At 42.8% G+C, this 19,060-nt stretch overlaps 1 protein-coding gene across 2 annotated transcripts in view; it reads right to left on the bottom strand.

Annotated features, from left to right (window-relative positions):
- Window positions 1–1,033: 1,033 nt before the first annotated feature.
- SLC11A1 (solute carrier family 11 member 1) overlaps window positions 1,034–19,060 on the bottom strand; it is a 206,210-nt gene continuing 188,183 nt past the window's right edge. For both annotated transcript variants that reach the window (XM_085650027.1, XM_085650028.1), the window contains exons 14-15: window positions 17,135–17,288; window positions 1,034–3,067 (exon numbers count right to left, since the gene is read on the bottom strand). In XM_085650027.1, the coding sequence (XP_085506153.1) occupies window positions 2,942–3,067; window positions 17,135–17,288 (280 nt within the window). In that variant the 3' untranslated portion in view covers window positions 1,034–2,941. The remainder of the gene's footprint in view (window positions 3,068–17,134; window positions 17,289–19,060) is intronic.

Genomic DNA, 19,060 nt, shown 5'->3' with positions numbered 1-19,060 from the left:
AATATCTCCCGAAAGTCCAACTGGCCTTTTCCTGTGTCTGCCGGTTTACTGCTAGACTCATCCACCTCTGGCACAAAGTCATGTGCTGCCATGAAGGAGACCATGGCTCTGATGTCCAGTCTGATCCTGAGAAAGATGGTACATGTCCTTGCGAAGTGGATAAAGGTCAGCAAGTGGCTGCGGTGTTACCTAGTGGCCAGTCAGAGTATTGCACTAAGTGCAGTCCAGCACTGCAGTCTACCTCGCCACCATAGAGGTCAGGGTGGTATGTCTTCTAGCTCTGAATGTAAAGGGAAGAATTGACAGCTGCTGCACCCAAGATCTTGGAACCTTGCAGGGCAACTCAGTTTATAGGTCGGTCTGTTATAGAAATGCCAAGTAGCAAAGTATTTTGTGGTGTTGGCTATAAAACTGGACATCGTCATATCTATTCGGATTGGATTCATTCATTGGCATCCCCTTACAGAACACAGCTACGCACTTATTGACTGTATCTTTGCCTTTGACCCTGTACAGTGCTCAACTGCCTTTGGCTTGGTTCACGCTATACAAATATCATATACATAAATGGATCACATGGTACCAGCAGTCCACGGTCAATCCTATGTCAAGGTTGCTAAGTTAAGCACAGACAGTAACTAGTTCACTGTAATGTGAATGGCAATGACCAAGAACTTGACCTCTCGGTGATGTAAATTTCCTTAGCATTGAGTGGCCTTGGTTTAGCGGCAAGATAGTGCCAAAGAAGATCCTGCCTGCCAGAGATGCTGCCACATTGCACTTTCTACTGAAGCTGATATTGAGCCAGAATCTGGGAGGAGCAGATGCTGATGCGTAGCATGTTTGCGTTTCATAGGGAACGCAGCCTTCCTGACTACTGATAATCACAGAATTTGGCTGTAAAGAGGTATGTAGTGCTCTCATTCTCCCTAAGAAACTCTAGATGCAAGTTATGCTAATCCATGCTCTCCTAGCGTAGCGCACAGAAGTTGATCTTAGGGTGTAAGGTTTATAGATGACATTTAAACCATGGTAGAAATGATCATTTTATTCTTGTTGTTCGCAACATGCATTTGTGCTGTTTTTATTGTATTCTGTGTGTTTCTTTCAGCTTTGCTGAGCAACAGAGTTCACCTTTTGAAATAAAATGCTTTTTAGTTAAAGTGCATTTTTGTTAGCATAGTTTATGTGTATATTATTGAAGAGGACTAAAAAGGATGGTTTCTAATTACCATGATATCCCAGGATCCCTGTTTGGGGACCGTCTGTTAGTAACCTAAAAGCACTGATGCCACTTCAACTATGTATTGGGTGGACTTCTGTGATGCTATAAAAGCCTGTCTTTCACATTCAAGCATTGGTACATTGAACCAAGTTCACTCGTGTCATCCATGGGTGTGAACATATTTTTGTAGAGCTGAGCCACAGACTCAGTTTATGTAACAAGACTGTTATCCCTAATTCTAGTGAGAACTTGCCTGAGTCTCTGTTCAGTAGAACTTCCACATATCAAAACATCATCCTGATGAATTATCTTGCTCAGGGGTCCTTTCAGCTTATTATGCATTATCAGTTCTGAGGTCTACCATGCACCAGTGTGTTAGTAGTCGGTGTGAGGCTTGCAATGGTTATAGATAGCAAACTAGGTGTACCACCATCTACCAGGGGTTGTGAGTTTTTGTAGACAATGATAAATAGGTAGCCATTGGAACTGTGAGACGAGGGGGGAAGTTGGATCTTGCAACCTTCCTCCAATCCCCAGTTTGACTCTACATGGATCATAAATGCATGTTTGTGTGTTTTGTCAACATCTACTGGTGAATGTTTGTCTTTGGTGTATGTCTGTGTAGGTATTGTCTTGGGTGATGAGCTCTAAGGAGAAATCCGTTGTCCGGCCAGGGAAACTTGTTTGTCAGCACTTATCTGTACTTCCTCGAAGAAGTTGTTGAGTGAACGGTGTGTGGTGTGGTCACATGTTGTGTGATACGGTGTCAAGGTTTAGGTCTGGTGTCAGTCTGCAGCATGGTACAGTATAAATAACATTATTTAGGGTATTGCGCAGTGAGGGTGCTATTTCCAGTGCACCCTTGGGTCTGGGTGAACCCTGAAGGCTTCAGTTGTATTTGTGGTGTATAGTAGTGTGGTGATGGGTAATGTGAATGATGTGATGTAGGGCTGTGTGATTGGGTGGGTGTCGCTCAGTATGTGTTTCTGTGCATGGTGTAGTGGGATTGGGTATGTTGTTTGGCGGGTGGTGTACTGTTTGAGATGTTGTGTCGAGGTGTCTTGAGGATGATGATGTTGCACAGTATAGGGTGTAAGTTAAATAATGTATGTGCTCTATAGCGCTGTGTGGTAAAATGATGGTCACTTATATGAACGTCCATTATACCAACTCAGATTTTCATCCTTTTGAGGTAAACACAATTAGTAACATTTAGTTGGTAAACAGTAAAATCTGTTATAAATGCCAAACGACCCTTAGTTCATGTGTACATTTCCTGTGGTGTCACCAAGTGGATAAGGGGCATGTAATGCACCTTCAGTTACTTAGGTGAACTAAATGCCACTGACGTAATAATTATATTGCTATAAAGCGGCCTCGTTAACTTTCATCTGCAGCAGGGCACTCCACCATCTTGTTTCAATGGCAATCTTGATCTTTTAACTCTTGAAGTGCTTATTTAAGTTCTGTCAGACTTGTCAAATGTCTCCTCTTTTCATTTTCTGGTGTTCCAGTGGCAGCTTGACTCTTGGCAGCAGGTGTAAGGGCCTGAGAACCATCTTCTGATCAGGGCATTGTACAACAGCAGCCATTGTTGAGTAAAATCCACCTGCCCCCAGTCCACAGTCCTGCCACTTAATAGTCTCTGGGTGAGACTGGGGACACAGTGCTTCTGTGGGGGTGAAGGGACAAGTGCTGTACACAATCTTTCATGAATTAGAATGTGTTGGCGACACCATCCTCTGTATGCACAAGTGGCTCTTGATGGAGTCCATATATGAACTGAGGATGGCGCCCAAAGGAAAGGAAGGTGGCTCCATGGGCCAAGCAGCAGATCCACAACTGTAGGAAGGCAAGAGAAGAAGACAAGAGAGGGTCAATGAAGAGATACTGGAAAGGAACCAACGTCCTAAGGTTCATAGACATGTCTGAAAGGTCACACATTTATTTTAACTTTGCTGTTATTTCCCAGTAGTTACAGCCAATAGGGCAGTTAGGTCCATGAGCTGCAGCTAATCTTTGACTACACCGCCAATATCCATGGCGGCCTACATCAGGAAACGTGGTGGGTGTCCACAAAGTGGACGGCTCCAGTGGGGGAGCCGAGCCACTGGTGTGCCAACGGCAAGCCATTCTGCACCGTCCTTGCCTCAACTGCACCAGTCACTCGGTTCTATTTCCAGATCTGTTGTCAACTCACCTCACCTATTGTTCTAGTGAACTCCACAATTTCAGGCCCAAAGATAGGTCTTGCACAAGCAATCATCTTTCTTCTTTATCTCCCTTCTGACTTCTGTTGTTTTTACTGTCTTTCTTTCACGAGCTGCGCTTCTAGCAAAAGTGTCTCTCCCATTTCCACAATCAATACAATACAATACAATAAAACGTGTAAAGCGCACAGCTGTTAAACAGGCATCCTAGCTCTAGAAGCAAGGAAGAGAACTCAACATCCCTCAGTTTTAAATTACCAGGTTTTTAATTGCTTCCTAAACTGGTGCTCATTAGAGACCTGATGCAGGAACAGAGGGAGGGGACTCATTCCAGGCCTTGGCGACTAGAGATAGGTGAAAGAACACCCACCCTAGGTCTTAGGGCAAACCCCACGACCAGACTGGGAACCGATACCAGCCCTGGCAAACAGCTTGGCCGCCCCCGGGAGGAAGGGTTTAGGGGGGAGGAAGGGTGCTAGTTGGAAGCACCACTCCAGTCTCACCGCTGTCACTTATTTTGCTGGGGGCTGGCCCCCGGTAACAAATACGGCCCCCCAGGTGTCCAAAACCAGCCCCCATCCTGGTGGCCCACAGTGGAAATGCCCGGTGCCGGTCAGTCTGCCCTGGAAGAACCTGGGAGTGGTCATCAAAAGTCCATCCCTAGACCTGAGCTCACGAGGTGGCACATAAGCGACAAGCCTTTTCTGTAAGTAATAAGAAGCCACCTTGTGAAAGGAGAAAAAAGCAACAACCAGGGCTTTGAAGATGATCCATTTCCCAATCGGGAGCCAGATTAATTCTTTGAGACGAGCTAATACGGAGTGGTGTCTGGGCACATTCAGCATCCATCTAGCGATGCATTTTGTAGAGTTTGCAGATGTTTAATCAAATAGCTTGGAAGGCCCTCTAACAAGGCATTAGCAGAAACAAGATATGATGTGACCGTCATGTACAATAGTTTTCCGTGACGGAAGTGGGGCAAACTCTACCGTCTACGTCAAAGAGCATAGCAACGGAAAACACATCCCTGCGAGTGATGTAATATTGGGACGGAAGGAGAGCCTGCTGTCAAAATCAACTCTCCTCCTTCTAGGTGCTAGCTTATTAAATGCAGGGCTCTTGCTAAACATCAAGCTGACCTCTTTGATGTTATTACCTCTGCTTAACCAATGTTTTATTCTTGACGAGACGTGGCTACACAATGCCTCACCTCCAGATAGTGCAGCAGCGGTGCTCCAGGGTCATACCTTCTCTGGCCAGAACTGCCTTGGTAAGCGGGTGGTGGCCTTCCCATCATCACCTCTTCACCTATTAGCTGTGTGATGCACCCTAACCTTCCCTTATCCAGTTGTAGACATTGGTATTTATGCTCAACATTAACTCTGCCTTCTCAGTAGCTGGGGCTCTAATTAACTGCCCACTGGGTCCCAATGGTAATTTCTCTACTAAGCTCCTGACCCTGCTAACTCCCTTTATTCTTATGTCTGCCAATGTTCTGATTCATGGAGGAACTGAATTTCCATTTTGACAGTCTGGTCTCTACAAGCTGCAAACAGAACTGGCCCTCCTTCATAAAATGCATGGAATATACAACATCCTAACATTCTACCAACACATTCTTAGCGCATGCCAGGTTACCTCAAACACATGCCAGACACCATACATCTACCCTTTATACAATATCTTAAAATGACACGTGCACAGATGCATGATAAATTGGTATATAGGAAGAATCGACACATGCAAAATAACAAAACTAACAGTAGACTTACGATACATTTCTACTCTTTCATTGTTAATCATTGCACATTAGAGTACTGCAAAGAGTACTGGCACAACCTGGAATTGGATACCCCTGTTGATCAAGCAATAGTGTATTAAGTGTTTTGGAGTTTTCACAACTCTGACACATTTCCTTTGGTTCCACACCAATAAGAACCTTCTCATCTTCTTCAACACCTTCTGCATACTTCACAACAACATCAAATCTTTCATTCTTTACAACCTCAACCGTGATAAGATTTTTTCAAATTCTTGAATCCTTTGTCTGCACTGCATTTGTAAACAATTTGATCATACTGATAGGTCTGGAGGATTTGGAACCTTCTTTCATTCCTTTTAGGGTCCTTATTCTGTAAAAAATCACCAACTCCTACCTTAGTTACTTTTACAGCATGTTTCGTGTCAAAAACATTGTTTTTGGTTGACTATCTTCAACCTTTCTCTCTCTCCAGAAATCATCCAATCCCTTAATTCCACCCTTCTCATTTAATCCCTGACTCCCACCCTTCTCATTCAACCATGAGAAACATAACATTGAATTTGGTGCAGCACTCTACATTTCTCTATTGTCAGCAAAATTGACTGTTCTACCTGGGAACACTATTAAACAGCCCAATCATACCACCGGCTTCTGGATGGCACAGAGCACACTTCTTGTGTTTTATATTCACCTTTAAGAAATCTTTAATCTCTTCAGACACTATTTCTACTCCATTGTCAGTTAGGATTAATTTTGGTAGTCCCTCGCTCCTGAACCCTCACTCAAAAATGTAATTACTGTCCTAATTCCAACATTATAGACTATGCAAACCTCTGGCCATCTAGAGCCATATCCATCAACACAGTAAAAATGTTTTGGCCTTCTCTTCGAGTTAAGGGTTCTCGAATATCCATCACTACATCATACCACAGCTCTTTAGGTAGACTAGGCTGTGTTCTTGACTTGCCCCTTTTGTCACTTTGTAGACGGTCTATGCATTCTCAAGCTGTTCTTCCCACTTGAATGCTCATTCCCAGCCACCAATAATTCAATCTTAATCTGCTCTTAGTTTTACTGATACTAAGATGTCCCTGATCATACTTATCAGCTTATTTCTGACGATTCTCAGATAATTTCGTTCCTCTGTAAATTAACCCATACTCAGACATGCTGTTTCTTACCTCCTAAAAGTTTTCAAGCTATTGGATGCATTTCACCTTTATTTCTCAAACCTGTTTTTATTTTATTGGGCACTTCCAATAGCACTTTATCCGTGTGAACCCCTCAATCCATTTTTCTTCACTCATTGCACCCTCCAAGATTTAGCACACTTTGATATCCTCACTGAATTCACCACTATCTTCATCTTCTTCCTCATCGCGACTGACACCCGTCAGACTAGATATGCAATTGGCTACACAACTGCGTGCTCCAGGTGCGTATTTGACTGCAATGTTAAAATCCTGTAATGCTATGACCCAACTACATACTCTACTTGAAACAACATCAGTGCCTTCACTAACAAACAATTCCCTCAACGAGATAGTGATCAGTCATTACTCTAATTTTGCCACCCCTCAAGACTTTTTGAAAACCTTTTTTTAATTTTCTCACTGACCAGAATATGCATACGGCTTCTTTCTCGATTACTGAATATTTTAATTCAGGTCCTGTCAAACTCCAAGAGCGAAACATAATAGCTTTTTATGTCACCCAGTTCATCTTCATACTCTCTTGACCAGTCAAAACTAAATTCCTTTTTTAACAAAAATCTTATATGGTTCGTACGATCAGCAAATCTTGGAACAAGCTTATTATAATATTTAGACACCCTTAGAAACTTCATCAGTTCATCTCTGTTCTCTGAACATGATAACTCAGTTGTTGCCCTTATTACCTCATCTTTCACTATAATCAAATCTTCAAGGTACTTTATCTCTTGCCTGCTAAAGTTATATTTAAAACTTTTCAATGTCAGACTGACATAAAGATTATAAGGTCTGAATCCATTTAAAATAGACAAAGGCTCCATTTTCAGTATTTTGCAGAATCATCAACATGTCTGTTTATGACGCAGATGTTGTCTGTTCTTTTCTTTCCAAGAACCTGTGAAAGTGTTAAGTCACTCAGATATAGACATTAACAAGACACATGATGCATTATCAGTCTGGAACAAGTGCCTTGTTATCTCAGTTTCAAGGTCAAAAAATAACAATAGCCAAAACAGTGTAGTCTGAATTGTTGTATTTTTAGCTTATTTATTCAAAGGAATGTGCCTTAGACTACCATGTTGATGCTCATTGGTTAGACAAGACATTCCTAAAATGATATTTGAAATTCTATCTTAGATAAGATATAGTATAGAAAGACTGCCACTTGACCAATTGTTAGGAGAGGTGCTCCACCCCAGATTATCACACAAGATAGTGCCAAAGAAGATCGTGCCTGCCAGAGATGCTGCCACATTGCACTTTCTACTGAAGCGGATATTGATTCAGACTGGGAGGAGCTGATGCTGATGCGTTGCATGTTTACATTTTGGAGGGAACACAGCCTTCCTGACTACTGATAATTGCAGTGTTTGGCTGTAAACAGGCATGAAGTGCGCTCATTCTCCCTAAGAAACTCTAGATGCAAGTTATGCTAATCCATGCTCTCCTGGCGTAGCACACAGAAGTTGATCTTAGGATGTAAGGTTTTTAGATGACATTTAAACCATGGTAGAAATTTTCATTTTATTCTTGTTGTTCGCAACATGCATTTGTGCTGTTTTTATTGCATTCAGTGTGTTTGTTTCAGCTGTGCTGAGCAACAGAGTTCACCTGTTGAAATAAAATGCTTTTTAGTTAAAGTGCATTTTTTTAGCATAGTTTATATGTATATTATTGAAGAGGACTAAAAAGGATTGTTTCTAATCACCATGATGTCCCAGGATCCCTGTCTGGTGACGGACTGTTAGTAACCTAAAAGCACTGATGCCACTTCTACTATGTATTCGGTGGACATCTGTGATGCTCTAAAAGCCTGTCTTTCGCATTCAAGCATTGGTACATTGAACCAAGTTCACTCGTGTCATCCATCGGTGTGAATATAAATTTGTAGAGCTGAGCCACAGACTCAGTTTATGTAACAAGACTGTTATCCCTAATTCTAGTGAGAACTTGCTTAAGTCTCTGTTCAGTAGAACTTCCACATATCAAAATATCATCCTGATTAATTTTGTTGCCCAGGATCACCTTCAGTACACGTTCCATTGTTCTTTGGAACACTGAAACTATCGATATGAGATGAATTGGCCTTCTTAAATACCTGAATACTGCAAAGAGAATGACAAGTTCCGTTAGGTCCTTCGAGCTCTCATGAAGTGTGATTTCATGATATGTGGGGGTTAAAGCTAACATCAAAAAAAATTTGACACCTTTTAGTGAGGATACACTCAGAGCGGATATCTGTCCACTTTAACACACTTGTTTAATCCTCTGAGATTGATCCATAGTCTCACCTTACCTGAGGATTTGCATGCCACTACCACAGGTACCAAGCACTCTGTTGTCTCCACCTCTTCTATGATGCCTAGCTCCTTCAGTTTCTCTAACTCAGCCAGCACGGCATCCAACACTGCTACCAGGACATTTCTTACTTTGCTCAGACCCTCAACAGCATTACCTTTCAATACAATCCTATGAGAATACATTTTGAGACATCCTAATTGATCCTTAAATACCTTAGGGAATTTATTCAAAATGAAAGTGGATGTGTGTTCAGTAAAGTCCTTATCACACCTAACAATATTGAATTCCTTTAAGTCTCTAAGGAGGCTGACTATTAGGATCAAAGTTCAGACCCTTTTCTTTTTAATAGATCCAACTAATGATGCTGTCACCTATAGAGACAACATACATTTACCCTGCGATGAATCTCCCATTAAATTCAAACTCCTTTTTAAAATATCTTTCTAGTTTTATAGGTTTGTCTCATATGCTGATGCTCCTATATCTGGTTTGAAAAGTGTGGTGGTATTCTTCAACTTCCTTTAGTAGAACACTTTGGGAACTGAAGTTATCTTAGCACCAGAATCAAAAAGCATTTCTACATCTGCACCTGAAACTTTCACCACCTTCATGTTTAGTTCCTAGCATCTATTTAAATACGATTTCTCCACAATCAAAATAATTAGATCGCTTGCTCAATTTTAGCCTCTCTAATTCTTTCTTTACACCTTTTTGTTCTACAATTTTTTGGCTTAATTCCCGTTCTTTCCACACGTTCTGAGTGTCACCTACAAGCTGGACATTACTAATTGTTGGTAAAGTGTTCAGTACTACCACACTTGTGTAACATTTATGTGTAGCTTCCTTTCTTTCACCCTCAGTAGACGTTTTCATTTAAATGCTTTGGACTCTTTTGACATGCCCATTATCTTTTTTGATCTCCTCTACACATGCTATTGAATGCTCAATTTGTTGTGCTTGAAACAATACTTCAGTAAGATCAGGGCTGTGCGTTTGGCATAACTCAGCTCTTATTCTTTCTGCATTACAACCCGACATAAATTGATCCTATATGCTTTCATCTTGCAAATTACAAGATTTACACAAGAAGGCTCCGTTTTGTAAATCAGTGACAAACTTTCAACAGTGTTGCCATTCTTTTGTTGTCTGCTACCAAAGTGGTACTTCTCAAATATTGTATTCATTTTTGGTAACTAATGCAGATCAAGTTTTCTTGATCCTAATAGTCAGATTGGCTGACTCTTCTTTACTTAAATCTGTCCTGTCGTTCTGATCCTAGACAATGTTGAAGAAAATATATTTTCCTCTCAGCACTTAGGGAAGTCCCACATACTCTAGGATAATGCCGAAACACTTTCTTCCACTTTGCCCATTTAATCATGGGTTCTACTGGTTAAGTGAGAAAGAAAGGTGAATTTGTGACATTTGCATGTTGCTCAACTATACAGCACAACAATATCAACCAAGATGTGAAGACCCTTAATAAGCTAAACAAGTTAAATATAAAAATCTACTAATTCACAGGGAAACTGGATGACTAATTCACATATCAAAGTTAACTACGGTACGTTCTAAGTCTCCTGCAAAAACAAAATCATCTGACACCATAAAACGAAGGAGAGTGTGATTAATCACAAGATACATCGACTAAACAGGACTTACATACGTATACCTATTCTGACATTAAAGGTAAGTATGATAAGTATCTACATTTGATTCCCAGTTCTGGTCTGTCTTCATAAGATGTACATAATACACAACATCATAATGTTCTAACAACACATTATCAGCACATGCCAAGTTACCTATAGCACATTCTTAACGGCATGCGATATACCACAAATAGCTCTGACACTACCATGTTTAAAGACCTAGCCTCTACGCTTGTGCTTCCTTTTCTTTATGAAGCCACCACCTATAGAGACGGACATCCCATTGATTCGCTTTTCTGTAACCACCCTTCTATTATTCCCTAGTCCCCTGCTCCTATGGGATGGACAGAGAGTTTAGCCATTGCTTTTCTCTTTGCAACTTTGCATCCCCCGAAACTCTCCTTGGCTAAACATCTCACAACATGGTTTAGAACGTGGTCCAACATTTACTCTATTAACCTGACGATGGCACTCCAGTCCATTACCTTAACTTACCAAATGGACCTCAGTGTAGCTGCCACCTCTTTTAACAAATGGATACGGAAAGCCCTCAGTAATATTGCACCCTACAAATTACAGGCGAATCATCATACGCACACTTCCACTCCCTGAAGCTGGAGTGCAAGTGGTGATCCTGCAACTAAAGCAGTCTATAGAGGCTCCATTAAAAAAACTATCACTGTCTTATTTGTCAAGCAAAACTAGCCTTGAGGGGCTACCTTGCTTTTTTCCTCCAATGCTCTTTCTGAGGGCAAAGTTATTCATACTCTCCTTTCGACCAACTCATGCTCTATTTTGGGCTCCTATCCACCTCACATCATTGTACTTGCCCTTCCATCTTATATCAATCTGGTTTATTGCCTGTCACCAATGACCTTAAATTGCTCTTACATAAAGCCACTCTGTTGCCCTTATCATGCTTGATTTGCTAGCAGTTTTTAACATGATATCCCTCTCTTTCACCTGGGTGTGTGTTAGAAGGCTCCCTGCTGGCTGAATATGGGACATTACAACACGATCTAATACATCGCGTGCCATTACAACGCGGTCGTTGCAACGACCGCGTTGTTAGTACCCGATGTATTATATTGCAAGTCATTTGAACGACTTGCACTAGGGGGCGCGCAGGACTTAGGAATGGTATTAATTACTATTCCTACTCCAGTTTGCGACACAGTAGGGAAGGTGTTGGAATTTATTTCCAATACCTGAGCGCCCCTGTTAGAACTGGCACCATTGGCGTGGGTCTCCCTTCCATTGTTTGCTGTTGCCTCTGGTGTTTTTGCTGGTTTTAGATGCTTTGGGCACTGTGCCATTGCTATTTAGTGCCACAGTGCAAGTGCTCCTTATGCTAAATAGATGTATGGATTAGTGACTCCATGATTGGCTTATTTGGTTTACCTGTCAGACCCTAGTACAGTGCACTGCGTGTTCCCAGGGCATGTACATCCAATGCTGCTGGTGGGCTTGCAGCACTGATTGTGCCCCCCACCGGAGCAGCTTGTAAAGTGTGTCTCAGGTCTGCCATTGCAGAGCCTGTGTGCAGTCTGGTACTGCCATGTTGACTTGGCAAGTGCACTCACTTGCCAGTCCCTAAACATTCCCTTTTCTACATGTTATCCACTCCTAAGATAAGCTCAAGGGCAGGGTGCATTGTATGTAAAAGGTAGGACATGCCCTGATGTGTGTGGCATGTCCTGCTAGTGAATTACAGTCATTTTCGTTTTTGTCACTATTGCAATGCTACCTGTTCCCCATAGGCCAGAATGGACAGTTTGATTATAACATCTTATAATCCTAACTGACTCAGGGAACTTGGTAGAAATTCAAGTTTAGTATGCCTGAACTCAGAATGATAAAATACATCTTTTAGTGAAGTTGGTTTTAACATTCTGTGTTTGAAAATACCACTTCTTAGAAAGTAGGTATTTTCTTGCCTAACTATCCAAGCCTGCCTCTGCTAGATAGTGTATTCCATGTCTGGTTTCTGAGTGACAGGGGCTGGGGGGCTCCAGGAGACAGGGTGAGTCAGCACAAGGCTGAATAGACCTATCTGCATGAGGAATGGTAGGAGGAGTAGCACCTGGGCCTGAATAGGGCTGTGAATGCCTTCCACAATGCTGACTCCGCCTCCTATGGTGCGTCTAATGACCCTGGCCGACACTGTCAAAGGAAAGAAGGAGTCCTGTAAACAAAGTGCTCCAGGACTGCACAGAACTGGTTTGGACTAGGTACAGACACTCTCTGCCTTCAGAGACAAAGGATTTTGGTGTATAAAAGGGGGGACCCAGACCCCAGAACTTTAGATCACTTCCGGGAATCACGACAAACCTTTGCTGAGGAGAAGAACCAGGAAGCTGAAGGAGGAGACTACCTCTGTGCTGTGTGTTTGGGGGTTGGCCTGCAGTGGTTGCTCCATTGCCAAAGAAAGGAGAAGAGGACTGAGTGTGCTTTTCATCAACTTGCAGAAGATCTCCAAAGGCTTGAACTTGAGCTTGCCTCCTGCCCAAAGTCTCAGGGATACAAGACTTCACCAACCAGCTCCCCCCTGAATTCCCTTGCTGGGAATTGAAGTGTCTGCTGTTGTGCTGGGCCTTCTGAGAGACTGCGTGTCGCTGGGAGCTGGAAGCACGACTCAACGGCAAGAAGCGTGTCGCCGCAGTTGCCATCACATCGCCAAGGAAGCGTGCCGCCACTGCCGCCATCGCATCGCCGAAGCGCGGCGCATCCCCGGAGAAGCATGCTGCTGCTGCAGAGGTCGCCGTCGCATCACCGGAGAAGTGCGTCACAGGGTCTGTCGCAGCTCCAAAGATCATCGAGTCGCCGCACGGCCATCGGGCGTGCACGCATCGCCTCAACGTTGTCCCATTGTGAGCAAGATGCCATTTTGTCGCATCACACCGGAGAAGAGTATCGCATCGAGGCGCCATCTTGTTGCATCGTACCGGAGAGCAGTAAGAAACGGACGCATCACCTCCCCACACAGTAAGGAAGTGAGCATCTACTTCCCTGCGCAGCAGTAAGGAACCAACGCATCCACTCCCCTGAGTGTAAGGAACCGACGCACCATCTTCCCTGCGACCCTTTTGTTTGCTTTGCGTTACGCATCCAAGGTACTTTGAGAGTAAAGTGTTGCATTTACAACTTAAGAGAACTGAGCTATTTCCTACCATTCTAAAGTCTATTTTTGAGTACAGTATTGTAGATTTTTGTTGTTTGGTCTTGTGTTAAGTCTATATAAAAATACATACTTTTTATAATACAACCTGTGTCCTGTCTATCTGTAGTGTTGTCACTGTATTACTGTATGTGTTCACAAATGCTTTACTCACTGCCTCTGAGATAAGCCTGCCTGCTCGTGTCTTGCTACCAAGGGGGTGAGCAGGGGTTATTTTAGGAGTGTAGCCCCTTACACTGACTAGACGCAAGGGTCCCTATTTGGTCAAAGGTACCTACCTCTGCCAACTAGAGACACCCAAATCTAACAGCCCCTAGTACAAGTCGTTGTAATGACTTGCGATGTCATTACATCACATACTAACAACGTGGTTGTTGTAACGACTGTGTTGTAATGGTAGCGCAATGTAATGCCAGAGTTGTAAACAATGTTTCCCCTGCTGGCTGCGCCTATTCCTTCAGACGGATCTCAGACTGTGCACAGGCCCCTGTTTAAATCCAAGGCATCAAAAGTCACATGTAGTGTTCCTCAGGACTCGCCCCTGAGCACCACTCTTTTCAACAGCTATGTTTTCACACTGGCTGCCATAGTACCATCTTTCAACCTGGTTTCTTACTCCGATGGCACCCAAAAAATTGTAAAATTTCTGATAAACCTGATCTTACTCTTATCGCTGCCTTTTCCCGAGTGCAATTGCGCAGCGGATGAAAAACTGCTTTAAGTTTAATAGTGACAAATCAGATAGCCTACTTTTTGGCAATTAGGCAAATGCTTGGACTACAGCTTGGTGGCCTGTCGAGTTTAGTTCTCGTCCTGCCCCTCTAACCCAGGTTAGGAGCCTGAACCTTCTCTTTGATTTTGAATGTGGTTTTGCAGATACAGCAGTCATGTGGGTTAAACTTCTTTGGGTACTGGGAAAAACCATTAATGTGCTCCCAGCGTCAGTACACAAAACAATGCATCTTGCTTGGATTATGGTAATTCTATTTGTTCTGGCCTTCCGGACTACCTGGTGCATAGGTTACAGATTGTCCAGAACTCTGCAGGTAGGCTAGGTTCTCTCCTCTAGTGTCCATCTCTCTTCATCTCAACAGCCTTCATTGGTTGACCGTTAAAAAGCTTTGTTCATCAAGCCAATTGCAACACGCTCATTAAGGCAATTATAACCCAGGTCCAAAAGAAATGTAAACTGCATCGCCCTTCCTGGACACTGTGGGCCCCCTCTTCTCTTCTTGTAACAGCCCCAGTCATTAAAAAAGCCAGTCTTGGTGGCCCTGTCTTCTACTTTTTTGGCTTCCAAACTCTGGAACAAACGCACTCTCTCCTTGAAGTGTATGACAGCTCTCAGCCTTTTCAGGAAGAAACTCAAGACCTGGCTTTTCAATGAATTCTCTATCATCTCTGTTTCCTGCTGCCACCCCCCGCGCCCCCAGCACCAGGGCACCCCTTGGAGTATTTGTGTGCACTACCAATCAATCAATCGATCAACCAAAGTAGTCTGATCCTCCCCTGGGCTGTAGGATAGCGTTCGTGCACCAAGAATAGCTTGTACAAATGGTGGCCACATTGTGCATTTTTCAATCCAATTTCACAAAACAAATGGTTAAAAAGCCGCACGTTTCTCAGTACTTTGTCAGTGTCTTCTTTTTTCGCTTCTACCTTCACCATCTTACCCATTCCTGGTGATTACAGGCATCTAATATGCCTGAAAACCTCATTGGCCAGGGCATTTATGTTTCCATCCGGGCCATTCCAAGTAGATATCTCAATCCTATATTATGCCTGAGGATCGACCGGGGCAGGACTTGCACAGGGCAGTTTGGGAACATGAAAATGTATAGAGGTCACATAGGTTCAGATAACAGACCTTTCTGTTTGGTTGCACTAATCTTATAGTTTCTGCCCCAGAAAATAGTAAGAATGATTGTGTCATAAAAAGTGTTTTCATTCCAGATGATGCATGCCTCCACAGACTGTTGCGGGAAGAGCCTTCCCGCACCAAGAAAATACCATTGGCAACAAGGGCCCCCACTCAACATTAAATAACACTCAAATATCACCTTTAAGTATGTTATGGAAATAACTGTGACCTGAAATATCAACATGACGTTTTCAGAAAGTACATATAACTAGTTCTCCATACCGGATGTTCATGTTGAGTAAATAAATTCAACCCCCCGGCCCTTCCAAAACAATCCATCTGTCCTAAAACACCAGCATTACATTTTAAGTAAAGCTATCATTTTAGTTCCAAATATCAACTTGCCATTTTTATAAAGTACTTAGAGTTGACCCCATCATAGCTTAAAGCTGCCTCACATGCCCATGTATCACAGCCACATGCCAGGGAGGCGCATCATATGTAAGTGGTGGCCATTGAATGAAAAGGACGCCCCTTTTATGCAGGATTTCACTGATCAACCATAGGTGGGCACCATAGCTTGGGTAACATCATGCCAGAAAACAGTCACTACTGTACCTAGAAATGCCCAACTCCTAGCAAGGATGCCAACAGTGAGTTAGTGAGGATCGCCTTATGCCAAGGCTGCGATGGTGCCAAACATCTCCACAGCACACTAAGGGGGCACTTTATGCCAGAAAGAGTTACAATGCACACAGCATGCCACGCTGCCCAACACATGCCAGGGTCATCTTTAGGCCCACAAATCTCATAATGTTATAAAGAGGACTACCCTATGTAGGGGCACCACAATGCCTATCATGCTGGCAGTATGCCAGGAAGGAAAACTTTAACCCAGTGTTTGAGTTTAGATCTCTGTGACATCTTACCCGATCCCCAGTGATAAAAAAAGATATCACTCTTGTGAGTTTTCAGTCCTATTTAAGGTTGGACTGGGGGAAGGTAAACACAGCAGTCGACCGACTGGTTGCAGGCACTGCTGATAGTTACACCGGGAGATACTCTTGTCTGTTCCGCATCTTGGATCTCGGTCCACAGACCACAGTAAGGCCACAGATTTTATGTTTCCCACAAGCACCTTGAATTAAATATTTAAAAGCCAAAAGGACTCCTCGAACTAGTAGTGCCTGAAGCAGTGTATCTGTGCTCAGCCTGATTACCGGGTGCCTAACAAGCTACCGCCTGTGCTCCCTTGCCCACCCCCAGCAGGCGTCTGGTGACTCTTGACTGTCTGATTGCTGATGGAGTGGTGCAACGCACATCTACATCTAGCCAAGCATAATCTTTTTATTCACCATGTTTTTCTTTCTTTTATTGTTGACATAAACCTCCCTATGTGCATGTTGTTGGTATATTTTATTAGGCATTGAGTTGCCTTCCTTTAATTTTGGCAAAGAGAATGATATACAAATAAAATAGATATAGAGAGTAATTGATAGTCAAATAACTTACATAAATGAGATTGGCTGGAAAATTACCCACATGAATCTAAAGCTACAACTAAGACACCCATACTAGACACTGACATACACCCATAACATTGCCATACCAACAACGGACATGCAAATTACAAAGGCGAGACAATCACGTTTGCACATTTTTCACTGCCGGACAGAATTAGAGTAACTAGGTACTAGTCAAGTCCAACACACCCCACAAATTAACATCTCATACCAGGTAGATGTTGAAAATCAGGTAGAAGAAGAGGATGAATCCTGCAGGGATGTAGAAGGCGATGCTTCCCAGCTGCTGGATGTAGACCACCACAAAGTACAGATTGATGGCAAGGATCAGAGAAATGATGAGGCTGGCTACCACTTTCCCAAGACTGTGGAGAAGAAGGCAGGAGGGAAAAGAAACATGGTCACTATCACTGCCATACGACTGTCCACCCACCATGAAGACTCTAATTAAACACTAGCATCGTGGTCACTATCACCACCATATGACTGTCCAACCACCATGAAGACCTCTAATTAAACACCATCATGGCGGTCCCGATCACCACCCTACGACTGTCCAACCACCATGAAGATCTCGAATTAAACACCAGCATCGTGGTCATGATCACCACCATACGGATGTCCAACCACCATGAAGACTCTGGGCCCGATTCACAGAACTAACTTAAGACAAAATCCTAAACCTACTACCATTTTGGTATTCACAGAAGGCACTTACTCATTTTGGTATTCACAGAAGTTAGGAGTCCTAACTTTAGGACTCCTAAATGCCTTCTGTGAATACCGAAAGTCTTAAAGTTAGGATTTTTTTCAGTTTACGAGTAGTAAAGTTAGGACTCCTAATTTTAGGACTCCTAAATGCCTTCTGTGAATACAGAGAGTCTTAAAGTTAGGATTTTTCTCAGTTTAGGAGTAGTAAAGTTACGACTCCTAACTTTAGGACTCCTAAATGCCTTCTGTGAATACAGAAAGTCTTAAAGTTAGAATTTTTCTTGGTTTAGGAGTAGTAACGTTAGGACTCCTAACTTTACTACTCCTAAACTGAGAAAAATCCTAACTTTAAGACTTTCGGTATTCACAGAAGGCATTTAGGAGTCCTAAAGTTAGGACTACTAACTTCTGTGAATACCGAAATGAGTAAGTGCCTTCCGTGAATACCAAAATGAGTAAGTGCCTTCTGTGAATAGCAAAATGGTAGTAAGTTTAGGATTTTGTCTTAAGTTAGTTCTGTGAATCGGGCCCGTTAATTAAACACCAGCATCGTGGTCACGATCACCACCATAAGACTGTCCAACAACCATGAAGACCTCTAATTAAAACCCAACATCGTGGTCACGATCACAACCATACGACTGTCCAACCACCATGAAGACCTCTTATTAAATACCAACATCGTGGTCACGATCACCACCATACGACTGTCCAACCACGATGAAGACTCTAATTAAACACCAGCATCGCGGTCATTATCACCACCATACAAATTCCCAGCCATGCTGAAGAACTTTAAATAATAACCACTACTTCTGTGGTCACAGTCAAAACCGTACAAATGTACAAACATCCTAATGGCCTTTAATATAAACCAATGCTTCAATGGTTAACATCACCATCTACAAATGTCCAACCACTTTTAAAATGATAAAACTAACAACCAACTCTATGGTCACTATTGCCACCATATGACTGTGTAACAACCCTGACGTCCGCCTTATAACCACCAGCATCGTGTTCACAATCACCACCAAACAAATGTTCAAACACCCTGAAGACCTTTAGACAATAATGACTGTCCTCATAGTCATCACCATCATACAAATGTCCAACCACACTGAAAAGCTATAAATAATAACCACCACTTTCATGGTCATTATCACCATTGTACGAGCACCAAACCTTCTTGAGGACATCTAAATAACCGCCACCTCCATAGTCAGTGTAATCATGCTACAGATGTCCTAACACCCGGAAGACCTTTAGATAATAATGACTGCCCCTATGGTCATTAGCTCATTTGTATGAATGTCCAAGCACATGAAGACTGCACAGCAATGGCTACCACCACCATGATCACCACCCGACAAATGTTCAGCCAACATGACGGCCTTTAAAAAAATACCCATGACTTCCACGGTTA

This window comes from Triturus cristatus, chromosome 3_2 (genome assembly GCF_964204655.1).
Source record: "Triturus cristatus chromosome 3_2, aTriCri1.1, whole genome shotgun sequence".
NCBI classification, from domain to species: Eukaryota; Metazoa; Chordata; class Amphibia; order Caudata; family Salamandridae; genus Triturus; species Triturus cristatus.
This window is presented reverse-complemented; position numbering and strand designations above follow the sequence as displayed.